General features: G+C 37.5%; 4 protein-coding genes and 1 long non-coding RNA gene across 16 annotated transcripts; 1 reads left to right on the forward strand and 4 right to left on the reverse strand.

The window, feature by feature from the left end:
- Window positions 1-1,875: 1,875 nt before the first annotated feature.
- Window positions 1,876-3,772, forward strand: LOC109167156. 7 transcript variants are annotated; one of them, XR_002051794.1, is made up of 4 exons: window positions 1,876-1,987; window positions 2,101-2,322; window positions 2,954-3,300; window positions 3,385-3,772. XR_002051794.1 is itself a non-coding variant. In XM_019316106.1 (3 exons), the coding sequence occupies exons 2-3, from the start codon at window positions 3,010-3,012 to the stop codon at window positions 3,526-3,528; spliced, it is 435 nt and encodes a 144-aa protein (XP_019171651.1). In that variant the 5' UTR covers window positions 2,040-2,325; window positions 2,963-3,009; the 3' UTR covers window positions 3,529-3,772. The 7 variants fall into 7 exon arrangements, 5 of the variants coding, with proteins under 5 accessions (XP_019171651.1, XP_019171650.1, XP_019171652.1 ...); XR_002051795.1 differs by lacking the exon at window positions 1,876-1,987 and adding an exon at window positions 2,838-2,914 and having other exon boundaries at window positions 2,032-2,322; window positions 3,008-3,300; XM_019316106.1 differs by lacking the exon at window positions 1,876-1,987 and having other exon boundaries at window positions 2,040-2,325; window positions 2,963-3,300.
- Window positions 2,394-3,095, reverse strand: LOC109167158. The gene is made up of 2 exons (XR_002051796.1): window positions 2,988-3,095; window positions 2,394-2,473 (listed from the first exon to the last, which is right to left on the reverse strand). It is a non-coding gene; the product is annotated as an uncharacterized LOC109167158 (long non-coding RNA).
- LOC109167151 (MACPF domain-containing protein At4g24290) lies at window positions 3,763-8,679 on the reverse strand. Of its 2 annotated transcripts, XM_019316096.1 has the most exons (8): window positions 8,674-8,679; window positions 7,108-7,404; window positions 6,603-6,841; window positions 6,252-6,453; window positions 5,748-5,816; window positions 5,472-5,658; window positions 5,166-5,332; window positions 3,763-4,816 (listed from the first exon to the last, which is right to left on the reverse strand). In XM_019316096.1, the coding sequence occupies exons 2-8, from the start codon at window positions 7,366-7,368 to the stop codon at window positions 4,136-4,138; spliced, it is 1,806 nt and encodes a 601-aa protein (XP_019171641.1). In that variant the 5' UTR covers window positions 7,369-7,404; window positions 8,674-8,679; the 3' UTR covers window positions 3,763-4,135. The 2 variants fall into 2 exon arrangements, with proteins under 2 accessions (XP_019171641.1, XP_019171640.1); XM_019316095.1 differs by lacking the exon at window positions 8,674-8,679 and having other exon boundaries at window positions 7,108-7,838.
- On the reverse strand, window positions 8,538-12,383 carry LOC109167150 (stromal 70 kDa heat shock-related protein, chloroplastic). 2 transcript variants are annotated; one of them, XM_019316094.1, is made up of 9 exons: window positions 12,118-12,383; window positions 11,551-12,079; window positions 11,184-11,436; window positions 10,643-10,722; window positions 10,420-10,562; window positions 10,242-10,340; window positions 9,963-10,152; window positions 9,462-9,860; window positions 8,538-9,250 (listed from the first exon to the last, which is right to left on the reverse strand). In XM_019316094.1, the coding sequence occupies exons 2-9, from the start codon at window positions 12,070-12,072 to the stop codon at window positions 8,843-8,845; spliced, it is 2,094 nt and encodes a 697-aa protein (XP_019171639.1). In that variant the 5' UTR covers window positions 12,073-12,079; window positions 12,118-12,383; the 3' UTR covers window positions 8,538-8,842. The 2 variants fall into 2 exon arrangements, with proteins under 2 accessions (XP_019171639.1, XP_019171638.1); XM_019316093.1 differs by having other exon boundaries at window positions 11,551-12,383.
- Window positions 12,384-14,472: 2,089 nt separating this feature from the next.
- LOC109167153 (shaggy-related protein kinase kappa) lies at window positions 14,473-19,322 on the reverse strand. 4 transcript variants are annotated; one of them, XM_019316101.1, is made up of 14 exons: window positions 19,124-19,322; window positions 18,990-19,047; window positions 18,585-18,824; window positions 18,316-18,408; window positions 18,156-18,215; window positions 17,802-18,074; window positions 17,390-17,464; window positions 16,722-16,778; window positions 16,496-16,636; window positions 16,356-16,406; window positions 16,170-16,265; window positions 15,449-15,532; window positions 15,268-15,370; window positions 14,473-15,109 (listed from the first exon to the last, which is right to left on the reverse strand). In XM_019316101.1, exons 3-14 carry the CDS (start codon window positions 18,729-18,731, stop codon window positions 15,021-15,023), a joined length of 1,269 nt encoding a protein of 422 aa, XP_019171646.1. In that variant the 5' UTR covers window positions 18,732-18,824; window positions 18,990-19,047; window positions 19,124-19,322; the 3' UTR covers window positions 14,473-15,020. The 4 variants fall into 4 exon arrangements, with proteins under 4 accessions (XP_019171646.1, XP_019171644.1, XP_019171645.1 ...); XM_019316099.1 differs by having other exon boundaries at window positions 18,585-18,828; XM_019316100.1 differs by having other exon boundaries at window positions 18,585-18,880.
- Between the last annotated feature and the right edge of the window lie 1,422 nt (window positions 19,323-20,744).

Consider the following 20,744-nt stretch of genomic DNA (forward strand, 5'->3'; position numbering starts at 1 on the left):
TATAACATTTGAGCTCGAGCTCAGCTCAATTACAAACAAGTCAGCTCGAGTTCAACTCGAGCTCAACCAGAACTTTGATCGAGCGGCTCGCGAACTGCGCAGCTCATTTACACCCCTAGTCGAAGAGCTTTATTTTATTTTATTTTGGTTGGTTTCAAGATGGGAATTAGTTGTTGAACATATTTAGACTGTTTAATCTCATGGCTTTCAGAAAAAGAGACCAGACAAAAGTAGTGTTGTTGAAAAAGAGTCACCATATCTCCCTTCATATCCTTATTTACTTTATCATATATGGAGTAATATATTGCAATTATTGTTGAGCTTCTAAGATTTTGCAATTTTTTTTGTTCTCATAACTCGGGTTTTTTGATTTCGTTGAATTATGTCCAGGTTCCATGAACTCATCTTAAACCCTTGGAGAGGTAAATTAAGTTCATCTAACTTCAAGACTCAACATCAAACTTATACATTTCTGCGCACAAGGTTCTCAACCCAAATCTTAACCTCTAATGATTTCTTTATGCTCATTATGGTTCTATCTTGCTTTTGACACAATTTGTACCCTTTTTTTTTTTTTAATACTACTGATTCTATTACAATGCAATATTTGTTCATAACTACTTTCTCAACCAATTGAAGCACAAAGAGTCAATATCGCTGAGGCTCGATCCCACAACCTCCTCCTTAAGAGAGTAACTTGGTGTCATTAGACCACAAGGTCCTTAGCTTAACGTCTTAAAACTAGGGATTGGATTTTATTGCTGGTTCTATTATTAAAGAGAATGGATTGCAATTTAGGTATTAAGATGGTTTATGTCCGCGAATTATTCTGTGGATCCGGATCTACCTTGCAAGATGAACCTGAGTTCAAAAATACTCCGTATATAATTTACATATTAAATGTTTATAATTTACCTTTTAAAAATTCACAATTTGTGATGACCATATATTACTTCAGTCGAAAGATTTGACTAAAAACTCTCTAAGCATACAAAAATCAATTCTGCAGTTACTTACCAACTGCTCCAAACTATTTATTGCTTTATTGAATTGAAAATGGTGTACATATATCACCCTCTAGGCCTATAGTGAGTAGCTCCATCCCCTTTTTTCAGTGACAGAAGCTTTAGTCTTCACCTGAATGAAGGAGCCAAGGCCTAGCTGGAACATATCTTACATTGATTCTCTCTTTGCTTTTTGAAATTCCCTCTCTTTGCTTAATTCTTTCTTGTTCTTGCACATGCCCAATCATACTGCATTACCCCCCCAATATCTGTCAAATAAGTAGCACCCTAATCTATTGCTATCTGTCCTGCAGCCTTTTATTTTTTATTTCTCTGTATTTTTTTTGGCAGCTTTCTTTATCTTTCCCTTGTGGTGGTGGCACTGTAGCAGATCATTTTGTATATTGCCAACTCTCAATCATTAGTCCTCACTGTGTAAGTAGGTTGATCTACCTCCCTTAATTACATCTCAAAAGTAAATCAATATGGGCCAACCCCAACCAAGTCTCGCTTATCAGACCGTTAATTTTAGAAATATAAAGGGCTTTCTGGAGTTTCTAGGGCTTCGAATGAGTATTATTGCGTATACAGAGGGGAACGAAGAGGAAATATACACTCAGAACTTGAAAGGACATTTTTACCCCTCAAATTGACGTCCACTTAACTTCTGACGGAAGGACCAATATTGCTGGAATTGACGTCCACTATACTCGGAGGACCATTGCTGGAATTAACTCCACAAAGTTACAAGTTTGACTCCCAGAGGGAGCAGCCTAGTGCATACCCTCGAGTAGTGGTTATAAAAAATGAAGTTTGATAAACTTAAATTGTGTTTATCAGCTGCTACCATAATGGTATCTTGAAAGTTAAAAGTGAATGCTTTTGCAAGCATGAAGAGGGCACCCTTTGTTTCGAGGTGGCCAGACAAGAGGGCCAAGGCACTTTTGATTTCTTTAAGTTTTCTTCATTCAAAGATAACAGAGGTATAGTATTGATTAAGTTAGGCATCAAAAAATCATGAATAAAGAAGAAAAAAAACAAAAAGTATATACTACTGAGATTACATAATTTAACTTTGTCTTTACATTTGTGCTAGGTATAATAAAGGTGCCTAGGCTGAGCTGAGCTGCAACCTTCAATAATACTACATTTGGTGCCAATGTGTCTGTCTGTTTCTTCCTTGACAGGAAACCCTTTGGAATAAGAAATCTGGGATTAAGAAAGAAAGAACCATTCTGTGCTGTGTCATAGGTTGTTCTTGTTTGAACTCCCACCAGAGAAAACGAGGAAGATATGCTGTTGTGATCACTCTTCGCAGGTAACGCCTTAAAACCATATGATTTTTCTCGTTTCATGCTTTCGAGGAGCAGAGTTTTTGTGGGTTTTTCTTTTTCATCAATCTGTGTTTGTTCACATTGTGATATCTGATATCATCCTCCTATGCATCGCTTTCTGCAATCATATTGGTTCTGAAAAAATGAGGATGTTAATAAGTGTCTAAAAGAGAGGATATTGATTGCATCAACCGAGTTCCACTGAATTGAGACACTATCCATGAAACACTATCCGTGAAAGATGTAAAGCGAAAATACAGATGGGGTTGTGGAAATCTCTTCATTTCAAAGATAAACCCGACTTTTTGGTGATGTTGATTTGCTGTGTCTTCATTACAAAGAATAGATTCTAAATTCTCATCATTAGAATGAGGAATTTTTCTTTACCTAAAGGACACACCCACTTTAATGATGTTGTTCCTTAACTTAGTAGCATTATTAAGTGCATTCAAGATGCAACACTCTCTTTGTCCCAATGATTTTTTTTTCTCTTTAACAGCTTTTTTTCCTATCCTCCACATATCACCACAGACATGGATAAACACACTGTTACATCTGATGTAATGCATCAATAAGGTTCCCGGTTTTCATCTGTTATCTTATCTGCTAAAACAGGTTATCTGTATAGGCAGGCGTACATATAACATACCTCTGTATTGTGAAAAGTAGATATGAATGAGTTCAGTTCTGAAAGGCCGAGGTCCTCGAACATATACACAAGTGCAGAACCTAGTCCATCTCAAACACAGGTGAACCAGGAAGGTCCATGGAAGAACTTTGGGACATCAACAAACGCCATTTCCTTCGGGTTTGTAGCAACAGCCATCTTGATCTCCATGTTTCTCATCATGGCCATATTCGAGCATCTATTCAAGCCAGGCACTTCGTTCTCCTCGCCCGAAGATCACATAGACAGCAACCTGGAATCAGGAAGAAGGCAGAAGCTTAGAAGCTCACAAACTGTAAGTTCATCTAAACATGGTGCTTTCTTCAAGATTAATTATGAATTTCAGAGTAAACTCATTCTGGGTAATCTTCTTTTACAGATACCAACTTCATATTCGTCGGATTTCACAGTCTTGATGCCAGGACAACAATATCCAACCTTCATTGCCCAGCCTGCTCCTCTCCCTTGTCAAAGGGAAAGAGTTTACTGGCCCTCACATGAACATAGCTTTTCATACACATAATGCTAAACTTACAAGTGATGATGGTATGTGTACCCCAGAATAGTGAAATTCTTCTTCAATTTTCTACATCTACCATTCCAGAATTCATATCTTTATCCCACTGTGTATGAGGGAGAGAGAAACAGGGAAAGAGAAAAAAAAAATTGTATTTGCAAGACAACAATAGTCAACCATGGTGTTCAGATTACCAGGTTGTTCAGATGATTTTTTATGTAGTTATGCATGGATTCCATGTTTTGAGAAATTGAGGAAGAGTGCAATAGATTAAACATATTTTTATGTAAATACACTAGAGTTACACTTACAGAAAACTTGACAAAAACAAAACGAAGAACAATGACAAAGACACACTAACAGAGCAAAGTTCTCCCTTTTGGCTCTTTCACCAGTTTTGAATTAAAGGTGCTTCCACCAGTATAAGGAATGAGGAACTACAGGGATTCTTCATGTTCTTTGGAACTGCTAAAGATCACCATAGTTACCCTCCGAGGTTGTTTCTTGGAACTGCTAAAGATCACCATAGTTTCCCTCCAAGGTTTAGTTAGGAACTCGCTGAATACTGTTGTTTCCACTTTCCAGAGGGTCTATAAAAAGACCTGCCTCTGGTTTACTCGAGTGTTCCTTCATCGGGTTGTATTACAGTGAGTAGAGAATACTTGACCTTGAGGGAAATCCTTCCCTTTTCAACCATGAGCCTTGCCCCTGAAACAACCCAATAACCAGGTGTTTCTTGTGGGCCTCTAGTCATCTCAGTTGTATCAACAAACTTCAAGAGTTTAGGTGCTTGAATGGGAACGGGAGGACCACCAGGATAAACAGCGGAATTAATATTGACATCAGCTGGCTGTGGAGGCGGCTTCTGAACTGATGTAAAATGATGACTAATCAGAGTTGATATTAATCCAGATTTGCGGGCCAAACCAGGTGAGCCATCCCACTCCGATTGTCTTACCATTGTAGCACCCAGAACAGTAGAGAATTTGAGCCTTAGGAAAAGAACCTTTTTCAACCCATAGTCACCAACTTCCAGTTTCGCTCCAGTGACTATGGAAAGATCCTCGTCAGAATCAACAGGTGCTGTGCAGACATGGGAGAAGTTCTTCCATTGAACTTTCTCATAGTACTTGCGATCATGTGGTTCTCGATGGAAGTTTCTGTGTGGATCATCTTCAAGTTGGAATATTTTTGGAAGAGATGAGAGGTGCTGCATGTGAATGGCCAAACGATTGCTCCTTTTACCTTCAAGGTACAATCGAAGGCCAGTTACAGGCCTCTTGCCAACATCAACCTGTCATTGATGCAATGATATAAGTTTAGACCCTAGTCTGAGGGAGCAGAAAGAAGAAATGCTAATATTGAGGTTCGGCAATCCCAGCTGAACTTGTACACCCAAAGAAAATCACAAAGATGTGAAATAATACTAGAACTCAAACCTCTTCTAATATACATAACATAAAAACACGAAGTCTAAATGGCTAATGTTTAGAATCTTCCTAGCAATTAGCAAATGGGCAAATGATAGAAGAAAATGCAAATATATGCCTTCTAGGAAAATTCCTAGTCAACAATCATCTCAGCATAAAGTGGTAAATACAGTGGAAAAATAATAGACCCATAGTAGTATCATAGAGCTTTACCGGAGCAGTGTTTACATACAGCTTTGGACCCAGAAAACTAAATTGTAAAGAAGCTGTACTTTGCTGCCTTCTTTGTGGACCAAGAGGAAGATCACTAAACACGGGTGCCCATTGCCTTGGCAGCTGAAATTCCAAAAACTGGTGAAGCTCTTCAATGGGTGGTTTATCTAGAAAGCAGAACCAAGGATTTAAAGATCAATATATGAAATGTTTATTCCTCAGAAGTAATGTGGAACTGACATCTACTTTGGATGAAAGTAGAAGCAGAGGAAATTGGAAAGTGAAGGAAAAAGGGCCTAAACTCACAGCGCAGGTACAAATTTATAGCATGACTCAGAAATCCACTTCCAGTGATGCCATTGAGCAGGGATGTTATTGGAATGAAGGACATTGAGATCGCATCTGGTTCTAGCTGAACAGTATGTAACCATTCATTATGAGTTAGGTTTCTGTAATCACTTCCACCTCTCCTCTTGCAAATGCTCATGATATCCTGAAATTTAAGCGAAATTGACAATTTGTTAGAAGCATAAAAAGAAACATGTTTACCAGAGACAGCAAACAGCAGCATCTGCAACATACCTCCTTGTACACATATGAACTTGATGTGCTAGCTTCAGCAAACCTCAGTCTTGTCTCCCTGTTTTCAAACTGAAGCAAAATGCTTAGATAGACAAACAGAAACTTAAACCAAAACAATACAAGCATGACTAATTTCTACACAGTTTTCAAATAATCTGTTAATTTTGATGTCTGCATGAAAATTAACTTCATGTCAATTGGTTTATAAAAATTAAGGTTTTAAAATCCACAAGGTTAATCACAGGGTGGTCAACCATCTTCAAAAAGATAAAGCGATTCAAATGTCTAGACTCTTGAGTAAAATTGACCCTCTAAAAACACTCATTGAAGCAAACTTCAGTACATGATTTTGAAGCAAACCCCACAACAGGCTTTTCAGCAGCGAGGCCATATCAAGAACTAGGAATTTGACAACTGGGTATTTCAGGGTATTATGCATGCTAAATTTAAATTTCTACAAGCAGCTAGTGGTGATAATGAACAGGAACATCTGAGATGCTAAACCTTGTCAGTCTGATACCCCAGTTCAGAATTTGTACCATACTGTTCACTTGCGTCTGAAAACCTCTTATCTGCTATTGCCTTTAACCTTTTCTGCACATCAGCAGGTTCAAGTGATGACGAGTGCTGTTGTTTCATATATACAACATCCTTTCCTCCCATCTTTACACCAACTATAATGTGAGTACCAAATTTCTCGATGAACCTGGAATATTGAAAATAGCTTCACAATATGAAGTCCTGTTATCACCTTCAATACTAACAATACGCAAATGATACAAACAGTGTATGGTCTATATAATAGCAGCATTTATATCATAGTTAAAAACATATGTTGGCAACCTCAAGTTTCACCTTGCTAATGCTGCAGGATCCCAGGTTGAAGGGACTTCTTTCTTCACGTGATCACACAGCACCATCTGAGATTTTTCTAGCGCAATAGTGTACAACGTGATGAAGACGCCATCAAAAGCAAGGGTTTTGGTGTAGGCTGCATCCTTCTGCCAGCAACCCGAAAAATCAAACATGGCATTGAAGAGCCCCGAGGGAATCTTACCAGTCAAAGATATGTCCTGGTTGAACTGCTCTGACATCTGGACAATACAAAATTACAAATTGTAGAGTTAACAATAAAAAGATTGTGAATAACTTTCCTGGTAGCACTAGCAGATATTGTTCTTAACATCAATAAAGCAATTCTATGAAGTAACTTAGCAAAGTAATTAGCTAATAACAGAAGTGAAATATATTCCCACTATTGTCCAATTCCTATTCATTGCAAGGGATAGAAGAGAAAGGGAAAGAGATGGTGGGGCCATCTCAACTAAAATAAAGGCATATGAGTACAATGCAGCAATACCTGCTGGAAAGGCAGAACATCGGACCGGAACCTTGTGCGTTCTCCTTTATCACATTTGATGGACTTGGGTACATCGGGGACCAAAATCCCACCAGGAAGAACAATCTCTTGGCCCTTATCCTCGTCAATCTCAATCAAACGCCGACTACATGGATCCCCTTTGCAATATTTAAGCCGCAAGTCCAAGGATATATCATACCCGCATCCTATCGACAGAATGGCTGCCTTGGCTGCTTCGGCAGCTGGAAGCTTTAGTGCCATTGTTCAGAAAACCACTCCCAAATTACTCATGAATATTTCTACTCAAAGATTCCCCCTTTTAAGCTTGAAACTAAACTAAACTACAGTTGGCACAACAATCCAATCAATTATAGTAGCATCGGGGTGGGAAAAATGGGAATTGTAAACCAACGGAAAATCCTAAAAAAAATTCCACTGCTCCTTTTTACCGGATTCCGCCGCACCCAAGTCAGATACAGAGTTGACTGCACAGAAATTCGGCCACAAAACCCTAGAGCCTCGGCCGTACAAAATGCACATGAAACCGCGAGCCTTTTATAATTTTGAACTCGCACGAGCTCGAACCTCTACCCGCTATGAGCTGATGAGATTGAGGATATAATTCAGCTCAGATCTAGAGAGATAATGCATCGGCGGAGGGTTGGAGGTTGGGAGACTCCAAGTCGTGTCGAATTGAGTGGCAAACAGCACGGTCATAGAGACCTTTGAGCTTTGACTGAAAAATGCGATTTTTATTTTATTTTTTTAATTTTAGTTTTTGTCGTTTAAAACAAGTGCAAAAACGACAGGAGTGAGACGTGGAATGCAGGATTGGGGAAGTGGGGCCGGTCAGGTCAGAAATCGAGAACTGACGGCGCGGTCGTATAAGGTTTGGAGACAGCCAATGAGATAAGCGCGAAGACGGTGAGGTGATGCACTTATGCGTCACGGATACTCCGAATAAACCGCGCCACCTTATTTCTACTTTATCAATCGCATGTCGGTTTAGTGGAAAGTCATTTTTGGACCATAGCCAGCCCACTTTAACTCTCCAACTTAGACAATTGTTATATTGTGGACTCTTTTTTAATACACAGAATTCATATTTATAATGTACAAAATTCATATTCATAATACATATATATATAATATAAACACAATATAATGAACATGAATTCTGTATATTATATAGCTGATGACACATAAACACTTAACATAAAACATTGAATTCATGTTTATTATATCGTGTTTATGTGTATATATATTATGAACATGAATTCTGTATCTTATGAAGTCAAATTCTGTGTATTGGACCAAGGTCCACCACTCCACCCTAGTCCAAGATAAAATTTGCCCAACTCCAATAAGTGGATGTTAAATAGCACGAAAATGAATATTCCAAGTTTCCAACTTGATAAGTGGAAGTTAAATACCACGAAAAAAACGGCAAATCCAGCTAAATCAATAATAACAAAGTTACAAGTTTAACTCCGACCAAAATATGCATCCATTACCAGTATAAGTAGCACCTGGTCCAAGTCAAAGAAGCAGGCACTACCAAGGGGACAAGAAGAATAGAAGGTCCTGTCCACCTATTTCAACATCCTAAACCTCTATTGCTCTACTGCAATGTTTCCCAAAATTCAGAAGACACAATTATACACATTTTAGGGGGGGAAAGAAACCAAAAAGGAGACATGGCTAAAAATTCATTCATCTTAATCTTCAGCCAGTCCTAGTTGCTGTCAGTGAAATCAGCATCAATGACATCTCCATCAGGTCCCTTCCCTGATGATGATGATGATTCTGAGGGCTCTGCTGAACCGCCAGGTGCTGGACCAGCGCCCGGTGCTGCACCAGGCTGGTTGTAGAGTGACTGACCAATCTGCATGACTTCCTGATTCAGGGCAGCCATAGCATCCTTCATGGCCTGGGTTGATCCCCCTGAGATTGCATCTTTGAGCTCTCCAAGCTTAGCCTCGACTTTCTCTTTCACTGACCCGGGTATTTTGTCTCCCAGATCCTTCAGTTGCTTCTCTGTCTGGTAAACAACAGAATCTGCCTGGTTCTTTGTGTCTATGGCGTCTCTCTTCTCCTTGTCTTCTTGGGCAAATCTTTCAGCTTCCTTCACCATCCTATCTACCTGTATCAAGATCAGCAGGAATTATTAGCAGCGGTTCATGTGAGAATCAACTGGAACTCACGAGCATCTAAAATAAATGTATCTTGAATTGCAAATCCAGTTCATTGGCAGAGAATGGTTTATTGTTGATACGCAAAAATACAAGCATCATAGTGTATCTTCAATCAAGATGTTTCTAAAGGCACCAAATTAGTATTGGAAACTGTCATACCTCATCGTTGGGAAGGGTGCTGGCACCTGTAATGGTGATGTCTTGTTTCTTCCCAGTGCCCTTGTCAACAGCAGCAACAGAGAGAATGCCATTTGCATCAATGTCAAATTTGACCTCGATTTGAGGAACTCCTCGTGGGGCAGGAGGAATTCCATCAAGGCGGAAGCTGCCTAGAGACTTGCAGTCCCTCACGAATTCTCTCTCACCTTGGAGGACATTGATTTCTACACTGGTCTGCCCATCAGCTGCTGTTGAGAACACTTCTGATTTGGAGGTAGGCAATGTTGTGTTTCGTGGAATGATCTTTGTCATAACACCACCAAGAGTTTCCAAACCAAGAGATAATGGTGTCACATCAAGGAGAACGATATCACTTACATCCCCAGCCAAAACACCTGCCTATACAGATAAAGAGGTTTGTTTTCATTTACAGATCATAACAGCTAAAATGACAGGTGATAGAAATTTCTTATTATAATAAGACCTCTAAAAATATTTTACCTGGACTGCAGCTCCTAGGGCAACGACTTCATCGGGATTAACAGAGACATTAGGATCCTTTCCAGTCAGTTTCTTAACTACCTCCTGAACAGCTGGAATACGAGTTGAACCACCAACAAGGATGACCTCATCAATATCACTGAAGGAGAGCTTTGCATCTCTCAATGAATTCTGGACGGGTGTTTTGAGTCTGATGAGAAACAGGAAACGTATCACTACATCAAGTTTTTTTAGCAGAAGAGTCTATGCAGCTCCAAGAAAACTTTACAATGCTAATACCTGTCAAGCAGATCTGAACACAATTCCTCAAACTTAGCTCGAGTTAGGGTTGTTTCAATATGTTTAGGACCATCAGCCGTGGCTGTAATGAAGGGCAAGCTGGTAAAAAGAAGCATATATCAATATAATTAATCTGCATGGTCTAAGAAGAATCAATGCAAGAGGTAGCATTATATACCTAATGTTAGTCTGCGTCAACGATGACAGCTCCATCTTAGCTTTCTCAGCTGTCTCAGTCAGACGCTGAAGAGCTTGTTTGTCCTTGAGGAGATCTATGCCTTCATCCTTCTTGAAATTTGAAGCAAGCCAGTCAACAACTCTCTGCATGAAAGTAGTAGCTTAGTACCATACCAACCAATTAACATATGTACCTAGGTAGAAATGCAGAAGAAAATGCAAACCTTATCAAAATCATCACCACCAAGATGGGTATCTCCAGAAGTAGACAGCACCTCAAACACACCATCACCAACTTCTAGAACTGTAGTCAAAGATATAATAGGTGTGTCATCCTCAATTCCTCACAACTTTTCTTATGATTTAGATATTCTAGAATTGCTACATTACATGTAACATTCAACATAGCAAGCATCTAAATTGGAAATATTACATTCAACGTTTAATATATGAAGCACCTAAAACGGCAACATTACATTTAACATTCGCTATACCAAGCAACTAAAATGACAGATTATTGTATCAATTGTGAAATTATAGGTGAGGAGAAAGAACTAACTTGACTTGGTAACTACAATGTTACAAGTTCCAACTCCCAGCAAGAGCGGCCTATTGGCCTTATTGGTTTGAGCCGATCAGCTATGGGCAATCTAAGTTGTTATATCTCCTTGTGATCCTTTGCCGACTAGGGTCACAAGGCGGGATTTACCCGGTTCAACCAATGGGTATGGGTTTTCTCGTCACCCAAAAAAGTTACATTCATACCTGAAACATCAAAGGTTCCACCTCCAAGGTCAAACACCAAAATAGTTTCATTGTTTTTCCTTTCAAAACCATAAGCCAATGAAGCAGCAGTAGGTTCATTTATAATACGAAGCACCTCCAGTCCAGCAATACGGCCAGCATCCTTAGTTGCTGTTCTTTGAGAATCATTGAAGTATGCAGGAACTGTGACTACAGCTTTGGAAACATTGTCATTCAAAAACTTGGATGCATCATCCACAAGCTTTCTCAAGACCTAAATCAGGATGATGATGATGATGATGATGAAAGATTAATAGAAATCTTTCAAAAGCACACAAATTCATATATATAGATGAACTATGAATAGCGGAAAATGATGTGACTATACCTGAGCAGATATTTCTTCAGCAGCAAACTGCTTACCAATAGCTGGGCAATCAAGTTTAACGTTTCCATTCTCATCCCTAATAACATTATAGGAAACCTGCTTAGACTCCTCATCCACCTCCGACATCTTCCTCCCAATAAACCTCTTCACCGAGAAAAACGTGTTCTCGGGATTCACCACGGCCTGGCGCTTCGCAATCTGCCCAACAAGCCTATCCCCGTTCTTTGTGTAGGCCACCACAGAAGGCGTAGTCCTCTGCCCTTCCGCATTCGTCACGATGGTCGGCTTCCCCCCTTCCATCACCGCCACGGCGGAGTTAGTCGTCCCGAGGTCAATACCAACCACCTTCTCCGCCACAATACGCAACCGCGTCCCGCCTGCATTTCCCCGACTCTTCTTCAGCTTGAGTCCGAAGGGCACGGTCCTACAGCTCACTCTCTGCCCAAAAAACACCGTTCTCGATCGACCAGTTGCAAATTGAGTAGCTCCGAGAGCGTGAATTTGAGCCGTGGATGACGCCATCAATTAAACCAGGAAACTGCAACAAAATTCACTACTTCTTGTCTTGTATATAAGCGACCAAGCAGGTGCGTTTATGTATAAGTCAAAATATAATTTTGTGTAGAGACTAGAGAGAGATGAGAGCTAGGGTTTTGAATGGAGGAGAAGCCTCAACCCTGTATAGCTGTGTAGAGAGGTCGGAAACGGATTTAGTGTCGAGAGAGCAGAGGAAGTTACAGTGAGCGAAGAAGAAGAAGAAGAAGATGATAAGTGAGGGTTTGGTATGGCCACGTGGACGCTAGTGAGGAGATCTTTTGTTGGCGAATCAAAATATGAAATCCAAAGCATATACGGTCCATATGGAGTAATAAAAAGGGAAAAGCATCAAATAACCTTCAAACTTTATTTGAAAAGTCCCTAAACTTTTAAAAAGTATAAATACACACTTTAACAAACTCCGTATTAAATAGAGGCAATAAAATCCAATAATGAATAAATGACATACTATTACAGATTATTTCAGTCCAGGTATCATATTTGGCAGAAATCCGTCGCCTTCTCTGGTAGAGGCTATCAGATATAATGTCTGAATTGAAATAACATGTAATAGCAGGTCAGTTATCCGGTCTTGGGCTTCATTACCTCAATTTAAACATGTTAAAATGCGTAATTACACTTTTAAAAATTTAACGACATAATTGGCTTCTTAGATAAAGTTTAAGGTCTTATTTGACCATTTTCTCATAATACAAATAATAATCTATAATTAGTTTCTAGGGAACTATTAGGCTAGATAATCAAAGGGCCCAATCATATCACTTAAACGTGTAACTTGAAATTCCTAGAAAAATTATAGTTGTTAATTGCTATCTAAACTCTAAAGCTCGCAGTTGGTACTTTAAAGAAAAGTTAACAGTCACTATTCAAATGTACATATTGAGGGCAAATTATGCCCTGGACCCGTGTCCACATTGAATTGTGGACACGGGCCCAAAACGACGTCGTTTTTAAAAAAAAAACGCGTCATTTAGTTAAAAAAAAAAAATCGCGCGCGTTTTGCCCGGCGTTAACGGCGTTATTTTTTTTTTTGGATTATGAATGTACAGTTATGCCGTTATGAATGTACAGTTATGCCGTTATGAATATACAGTTATGCAATTATGAAATTATGAACACAGAGCTCTAACATTATGAACTTACAATTATGAACATATATAGTGATAAAATTATGACCATGGAGCTTTAAAATTGTGAATATAGAGCTTCGAAGATTATGAATGTACAGTTATGGAGTTATGAATGTACAGTTATAGAGTTATGAATCTACAGTTATGGAGTTATGAATCTACAGTTATGAGATTATGAATCTACAGTATGGAATTATGAATGTACAGTTATTGATCAAATTATGAACAAAAAGCTCTAACATTATGAACTTACAATTATGAACATATAGTGATAAAATTATGAACATAGAGCTCTAAAATTGTGAACATAGAGCTTCGAAAATTATGAATGTACAATTATGGAGTTATGAACGTACAGTTATGGAGTTATGAATGTACAGTTATGGAGTTATGAATGTACAGTTATGGAGTTATGAATGTACAGTTATAGAGTTATGAACGTACAGTTATGGAGTTATGAATGTATAGTTATTAACATATAGTAATAAAATTATGAACATATACTCTTACAATGAAGCGGTCTGAAAAAAAAAAGAAAAAAAAAAAAAGAGATAACAGTGCCTAACGGCACTTTACCCGTGTCCAGCAAGCATGCTGAACACGGGTCCAACGCATAACGATTGCATACTGAGTAAAATTCACCTTGTAACCCCAATTAATAAAGAGTCGTAAACCAGTCTATCTTATTACCAAAACTTCATTATACGAAATATGGAGTATATACTAACAAGACGTTTGTTAAAGAGTTAACTCGCCAGTTAGTCTCTTCTCTCGATAATAATAATAAAATAAAAAAAAAAAGTTATATCATAGAAGTTGCAAGTTTCTTTTGTTGCTCAAAAAAAAAAAAGTTATATATCTCAATAAGGAAAAGATTATGTGGACAACGTAGAATATACACTAACGAGACATTTGTGACACCTGTTAAAGAATTAACGCACCATTTAGCCTCTTCTCTTGGTTATTAAAATATATATATATATATATATATATATATATATATATATATATATATATATATATATATATATATATGTTGTACACAACCTCATAATCGGAAAAAAAAAAAAGGTTGTGGACAACGAACTCATCTCCCAAATCTAAATCAAATTCAACAAAATTTAATACAAATAGCATAACATGACACTTTAATGATAAATACAACATTATACACAAAATTTTGCACAAGCTTACGTGACCTTATGTAAAATTGACTGACGGCTCGTGAATATTAAAAAAAAAAAAAAAAAAATTGAAATCAAATGTACAAATTGTTTGATACAGTTTCAAGTATAGAAACAGTAGAATAACGGACGCCTTTGACGGGGAGTAGGTTGCAAACCGCCATTCTTCCTGCTCTAAACAACAATGGAAGAAAAACCCAACTATTATCAGTACATAACTCAACACCAGAACAGCAGTCAAATTAAGGCCAAGGAAACACAGAAGTCAGGAAAGCGGTATTATCAGTGGAAAAATACACTCAGCTATAATGTTATATTGTTATTACCCACATAACTACAAACAAAATCACCAGCTTCTCTTGGCTTTGCACTACCATTTAGGCTCTCCCTTGTGTGCGTGAAAGGGTGTTGAGTGATTGCACTATCGACACTCTGCATCCAAAATGAACAGAATACATGCGCTCATTGGTTGTCCAGTTCAAAGTTTCCTAGCAAATTTGGTTTCAAACACCTCGTAGATTATAGGACATTTTACAGTTGGTGCACGCCCAACCGAGGCAACTGAAGCAAACAGGAGAAATGAAATTCCAACTTGTCACTAGGAGCGCAAGGCCATGAATATGTTCTGCCTCCGAGCATGTTCAGGAATTAGGCGGCGAAGAGTTTCAGGAGGGATGCCAGTGAGCTCTACAACAAAGCATGGAAGGGAATGGTAATATGCATATAAATATCATACAACCATAGAAACTGGAAAGTTTCAGCAACCCCATACTAAAGATATTGTGCGATTACTTTGGAACACGAGTAAAAAGTGGAGACAGAAAACAATTTTCAGTAAAACTTGCCTTGAGGTTTGAAATTGAAGAGTGGAGGAAGAGGACGCCCATTAGGCAGGCGGGTATCTGGGTCCCTCAATTCATCAAAGAAGGGATGAACACAAGCCTCCAACTGCATTACCCACAAAATCAAATCATAAAAATGTTTAGTAACAAGAGTTGAATTAGATCAGCATGAAGGCAAACTTACAGCAGTGCATCTCAAATGCGGGGAGTACTGGAAAAATCGAGAGATCAAGTCAACTGCTTCAGGAGGCAAACGTTTTTGAAAAACCTGAATCACATATAAGATGGTAAGGTAAAGTTCACGGACAAGCAATATCATGTCTAAGAATAAAACAAGAATGTGAAGGCTGAATGTTTTTGCACATGAAAAAGAATTACATTAGACAAGGAACAAAGTTCATCACAGAATTAAATTGGTAGGACTGATTTTATGGGAACTAGAAACTGGATTTGTGCTCTACTTCTGCCCAGATTCCCTATCTTCATTTAGTGTAGATATTGTAGCCAGAGAGGGTGCTGAATTCAAAGGAGAAGACATTGAGCGGCAAGCTCCATTTGTTAATAAATCAGCAATAAGAGACTTAGTTAAAGGCGACTGTCTTGCAACAAAAGTGTAATAATTCTGGATGAGACTCAAGACTTCAACTACAGAGTAACATATATGGTCTAAATCGTTCTTTAAACTACCACTCCTTTTTTGTGGTTTAAAAAAGAATGTCCAAGATTTTGCCGACTTCTTGGAGAGGCTGAATGCTATGCAATAGGGTTAGTGTAAAGAATTATTTTCTAATAAGAGGCGTCGTTTGATATCATTTTGGCCAAAGTTTCTACTTCAGGGAGCAAATGAGAACAAAAGTGTTCTCTGTTGTCACAATACAAGAGGGAAAAGAAATAGAAAGTAGTACCTTGTGCCATGGATGGGGTTTTATCTGTGGAAATTTGAATTCGGTGTAGTTTGGGTTCATGCATTTGATCTCCTCTCTAGTAGGTGTTCCTAAGACCTGTATAGAAATTTAAAATAAAAGAATTCAGGGACTGTAAGCTAAACTATGCAGAAATCAGTGAATACCAAAGAGTGAGTGAGAAACTACCTTTATAATCTCCACTAGTTGGTCAACCCCACTCTCTCCAGGAAACAACGGCTGTACAAGAACATTAATCAAAAGTAGAAAAACAATAGAGTAATCACAAAATATAATTATATCATAATACAACTAGATTGATAGAGTACCTGTCCAAGAAGTAATTCAGCCATGACACAACCCGTGGACCAAATATCAATAGATGTAGTGTATTCATTGGCACCAAATATGAGCTCAGGAGCACGATAATATCTAGAACAGATGTAAGACACATTGGGTTCCCCTTTCACCTGATGTGTTGACAAATACATCAAACTTGGAAAACTTTTCTTAAAAATTAATAATGGCTAGTAACTTATTAAACCAAATATTTACCAAAACTTTTGCACTTCCAAAATCACAGAGTTTCAGCTGATGTGTATGTGGGTTCACCTAGAGGTAAAAAGGGCTTCATCAGCTCATTAAATAAAACAGTTGCAGAGATGATTCAAGACCCCAGCATCCATACCAATGCTAAACACTCCATATTAGATAGCACCAAACATTTTCTTTCTTTTCTTTTTTTTTTTTTTCAATTTTAAGTTAATTGAAAAGCACCAAAGCATGCAACCCAAGTACAAGATCCATTACAATATATCTAAAATCCTCGCCCTACTTAAGACCCAGTTTGGATAACTAGCTTAAAATAAGTGCTATTAAGATAAAACACTTTTCAGCAAATTTAAGATCAGAATCAGTGGTGATGGGTTAAACTTCACATAATTCTATATGCTCCTTATTAGCTGGATAAATATTCAGAAAATTTAAGTAAATTCCTCTAACAATGTCCAAGATTCAGCTAGAGAATAAGCTGGTTTGTCTACTTTCTTTTACTGATTATCATATCAGCACGACAAGCAATAAACAATTGCAGAGCAGTGACACTTTTGATCCAGAAACAATGAAGCAGGCAGGATTAAGAATTATGCTATGAATAACAAATAACACAAAATCTACCATAAGAATGGGAAAAATCCTTTATTTCTGTGCAAGAAAAGTCTAACCAGTAAGTTCTGAGGCTTGATGTCACGATGACAAATACCAATACAGTTGTGAATATAAGCCAATGCCCTGCATATCTGCACCCAGAATCCCAGATACATGAGTTGCAATATAAGCAATACACTAAAGTGAGCTAATGATCAACTAATGCATTGGTATTTTCAGACATGACTTTGGTGGTGATTTCAAACACAGAGTTGTGTGAGAACACATGTTTGAGGTGCCCAGCATGGTACAGAAGGAAAGATGTAAATCAAATTAATCACTTATTCCCCCAATACAAGTACAGAAGCAAGTCAAGCAACATTCATTCAGAATTTTACTTCCCAGGTCATCCTATTGAAAATAACTTAGCCTCAAGCTCTATTGATGAGTTTAGAGTTCATTTGGCAATAGTACTACTAAAGGGCATACCTGATATGTATAGAGCTTGACATATATTAATGGTACCCGTTGGTTCATTCTGTTGTACTGCCTAGCAATACGATTAACAGTTTCAGGGACATACTCAAGAACAAGATTGAGATAAAGCTCTTCCTTGTCTGTTGTTGAGAAGAAAGAATGCTTAAGAGCAACAATATTAGGATGGTCCAACATTTGCATAATCTGCAACTCTCTGTTCTTGTAGCGCTTATCTTGAAGAACCTTCTTAATGGCCACAATTTCTCCAGTCTCTCTACATTTTGCCTGGCAGGATAGAATTTAACCTCAATATATAAAGTATAGTACGAGCTTTTCCAGCTAGTCAAAAGAACTACCAGTGCTTACTTGGAAAACAACACCAAAAGATCCTGTTCCCACCACATGTTCTGCTATATAGCTTACATTCTGTCAACTCCAATAAAAACAAGTTGAAGAGTGAGGAAGAATAGCACATAGAAAAATTAACTGATCACATGAAAAATTGCCCTTCAATTAGATAACAGACCTGCTTGGGTTGACCATTCCGACCACCAATGGTTGTTCTAATTACATGTCCTGTTTCTGCACCCACACCATCGATTATGTCTGGTTCACTCTCCTGCATAACAAAGTATTAAAAAGAGAGTCTTCTGGGTAAATGATCCCATGAAACAGTAAAAGTTGTAACAAGTACAGCTAAAAGCAGCCATAAAAATAAAAATCCTTGAAAAAAGAGAAAAAGTTTCTATATTTAGCTTAATGCAGGTGTTGCCCACAGTCAATTGAGAGGCTTACTCTGCCATCATCAATGTCCACTCTGTCCCTCAACCTCATCTCAAGCATTTCTCTACCCAGCCAATCAACTGAACTAGATGAACTTGTGAAGCCATTAGCACTTCTGGAACTCCCTGCTCCTCCATGACCTAAGCCGGTAGACGCCATAGACGAGACTGACAAGTTTCACGGACTCTAAGACATACTTGCCTCCACATAATCCTTGCTGGCATTAACTTCCATCTCAAACAAAACACCTATCTACCTAATCACGAACAAAAATCGCTGTAATTTCCTAACAACCAGATCTGACAAAGCTTTTCAATTACCAAAAAACGATCAGAATCCATAAAATCATCATCACATGACATCACCAAAAAAAATTGAATATTGCAATTTGACATCACGGAAAACAGATAAACTAACCTCGTTGAACCGCGCTGGGAAATCGAAGCAGCACTCGCGCATTTCGATCAAATGTCACCTTCCAAAAAACAAAATAAAGCAAAAACACTACCAAATTTGGGAAGAATTATTTTGAAATGGAAACAAAAATCTACCTTATTTTCCGTTTTCTTTTAGGGTTATGCTTTTGAGTTTTGACAGTGCAGTGCGAAGAGAAGAGCGAAGGAAGAGAGAGAAATAGTGTGTGTGTGTGTGTGTGTGTGTTTGGAGCTTTTCAATACTTTCACACCGACTGACAGTCTTCACTGATAAGTGAGAGAGTACAGTGACAGCCTTCTCTCTTTCTTTTCTTCCGTTCACTTCTTTTTCTTCTCTCCACTATTAAATTATAAAAAAATAGTAAATAAAAAAGGAAAATGGCAACATTTGGCATTCAGCTTTAGTTCACTTTACATTTTTAGTTCTGCATGATAAAAATAGCTTTTTTTTTTTCAAAAAATAAATAAGTTCTAATTTGGTATAGTCTTTTTGATCACTTCAATCTCAGTTAAAAAAGCTCGAGAATTTTGTCCAAATTTGAATTGATTCTTGTGATTGTTTAGTTGGGAATGAGATGGCCGGCCAAAGCATTTTATATGAGAAATAAGGTTAATTAAATTACCAAAAAGACCTTTACATGTTAAGTTTTTGCACAAATTTTTAGGAGCTTGTAGCTAAGTAGAAAATATGATATGAGAAAATAAAAACTAGTTTTTAGACCCAAAAAAAAAAAAAAAAAAAAGTTAATGCGCCTAGCTGGGCGCTTCTGGTGCGCCTCACGCAGACCAGGGAGTTTATTTGTTTTTTTTTTTTTGTGGGGCCCATTGGTCATAGTAAAAACCAGTCTCTCCTGCATATATCCAAAACATTGTCTCATATTTTTCTCTCACCCACATATGCTCAAAAAACCTGCAAAAATCATGGAAGAACCTCCTATTGGGGATGCTTATTTGTGCATTTTCATTAATTAATTAACACTTTATTTTATATAGAGACTAAATTAGACAAAATTTGAAAAGCTCCAAACATACACAAGGACACAATTTTGTAACTAATTTTACATTATTTTTTTTCTTAATTATGAGAAAAATTCACAATTATTATCCAATTGTGTGTATTAAGTAAACTCCACTATTGTGTAATAGTCTTTTAATCAAATAAGAGAAACAAAGTGCACCAAATAACCTTTATTATTATTAATTAGATTATATATATTAAAAGTATCAATTTTCCTACAAAATTTACACCTCAATACTTAACTCGTCATGTTTTAGGTCATCTCTAAGGAGACACCAAATCAGCAAATTTCAACGTCATTCTCTTAAACTCCAACCAGCAGTAAAACATCAAAAAAATTGCCGCTGGTAAACAGTGTCACGCCATATTTGGAGATGAATAAATTTTGATGTAAAAATATGCTGATAATATTTCTTTCGATGTGACATTTAAACATTTAGTAGACAAATTTAATGTTTTGGTGTAATGTGAGTTGGAGCCTTGTTAAAATAAATTATAAGAATTATTTCAATGATTTACAAATACTCAAAATAAAATTATTAATTCTCTTGAAATTAATCAACCGATTAAGTTATGCCATATATCTCTTCCCTATTAAATAAGGTAGATCTTTTGGTGCTCCCACCACAATTCATGTTTTGGTACACTCCACAAATAATCCTTTTCTCCTTTTCTTCTTTTTTCCTTTTGTTTAATACTTTATTTATACCAACCAATAAA

This window comes from Ipomoea nil, unplaced genomic scaffold, assembly GCF_001879475.1.
Source record: "Ipomoea nil cultivar Tokyo-kokei standard unplaced genomic scaffold, Asagao_1.1 scaffold3147, whole genome shotgun sequence".
In the NCBI taxonomy this organism is placed as follows: Eukaryota; Viridiplantae; Streptophyta; class Magnoliopsida; order Solanales; family Convolvulaceae; genus Ipomoea; species Ipomoea nil.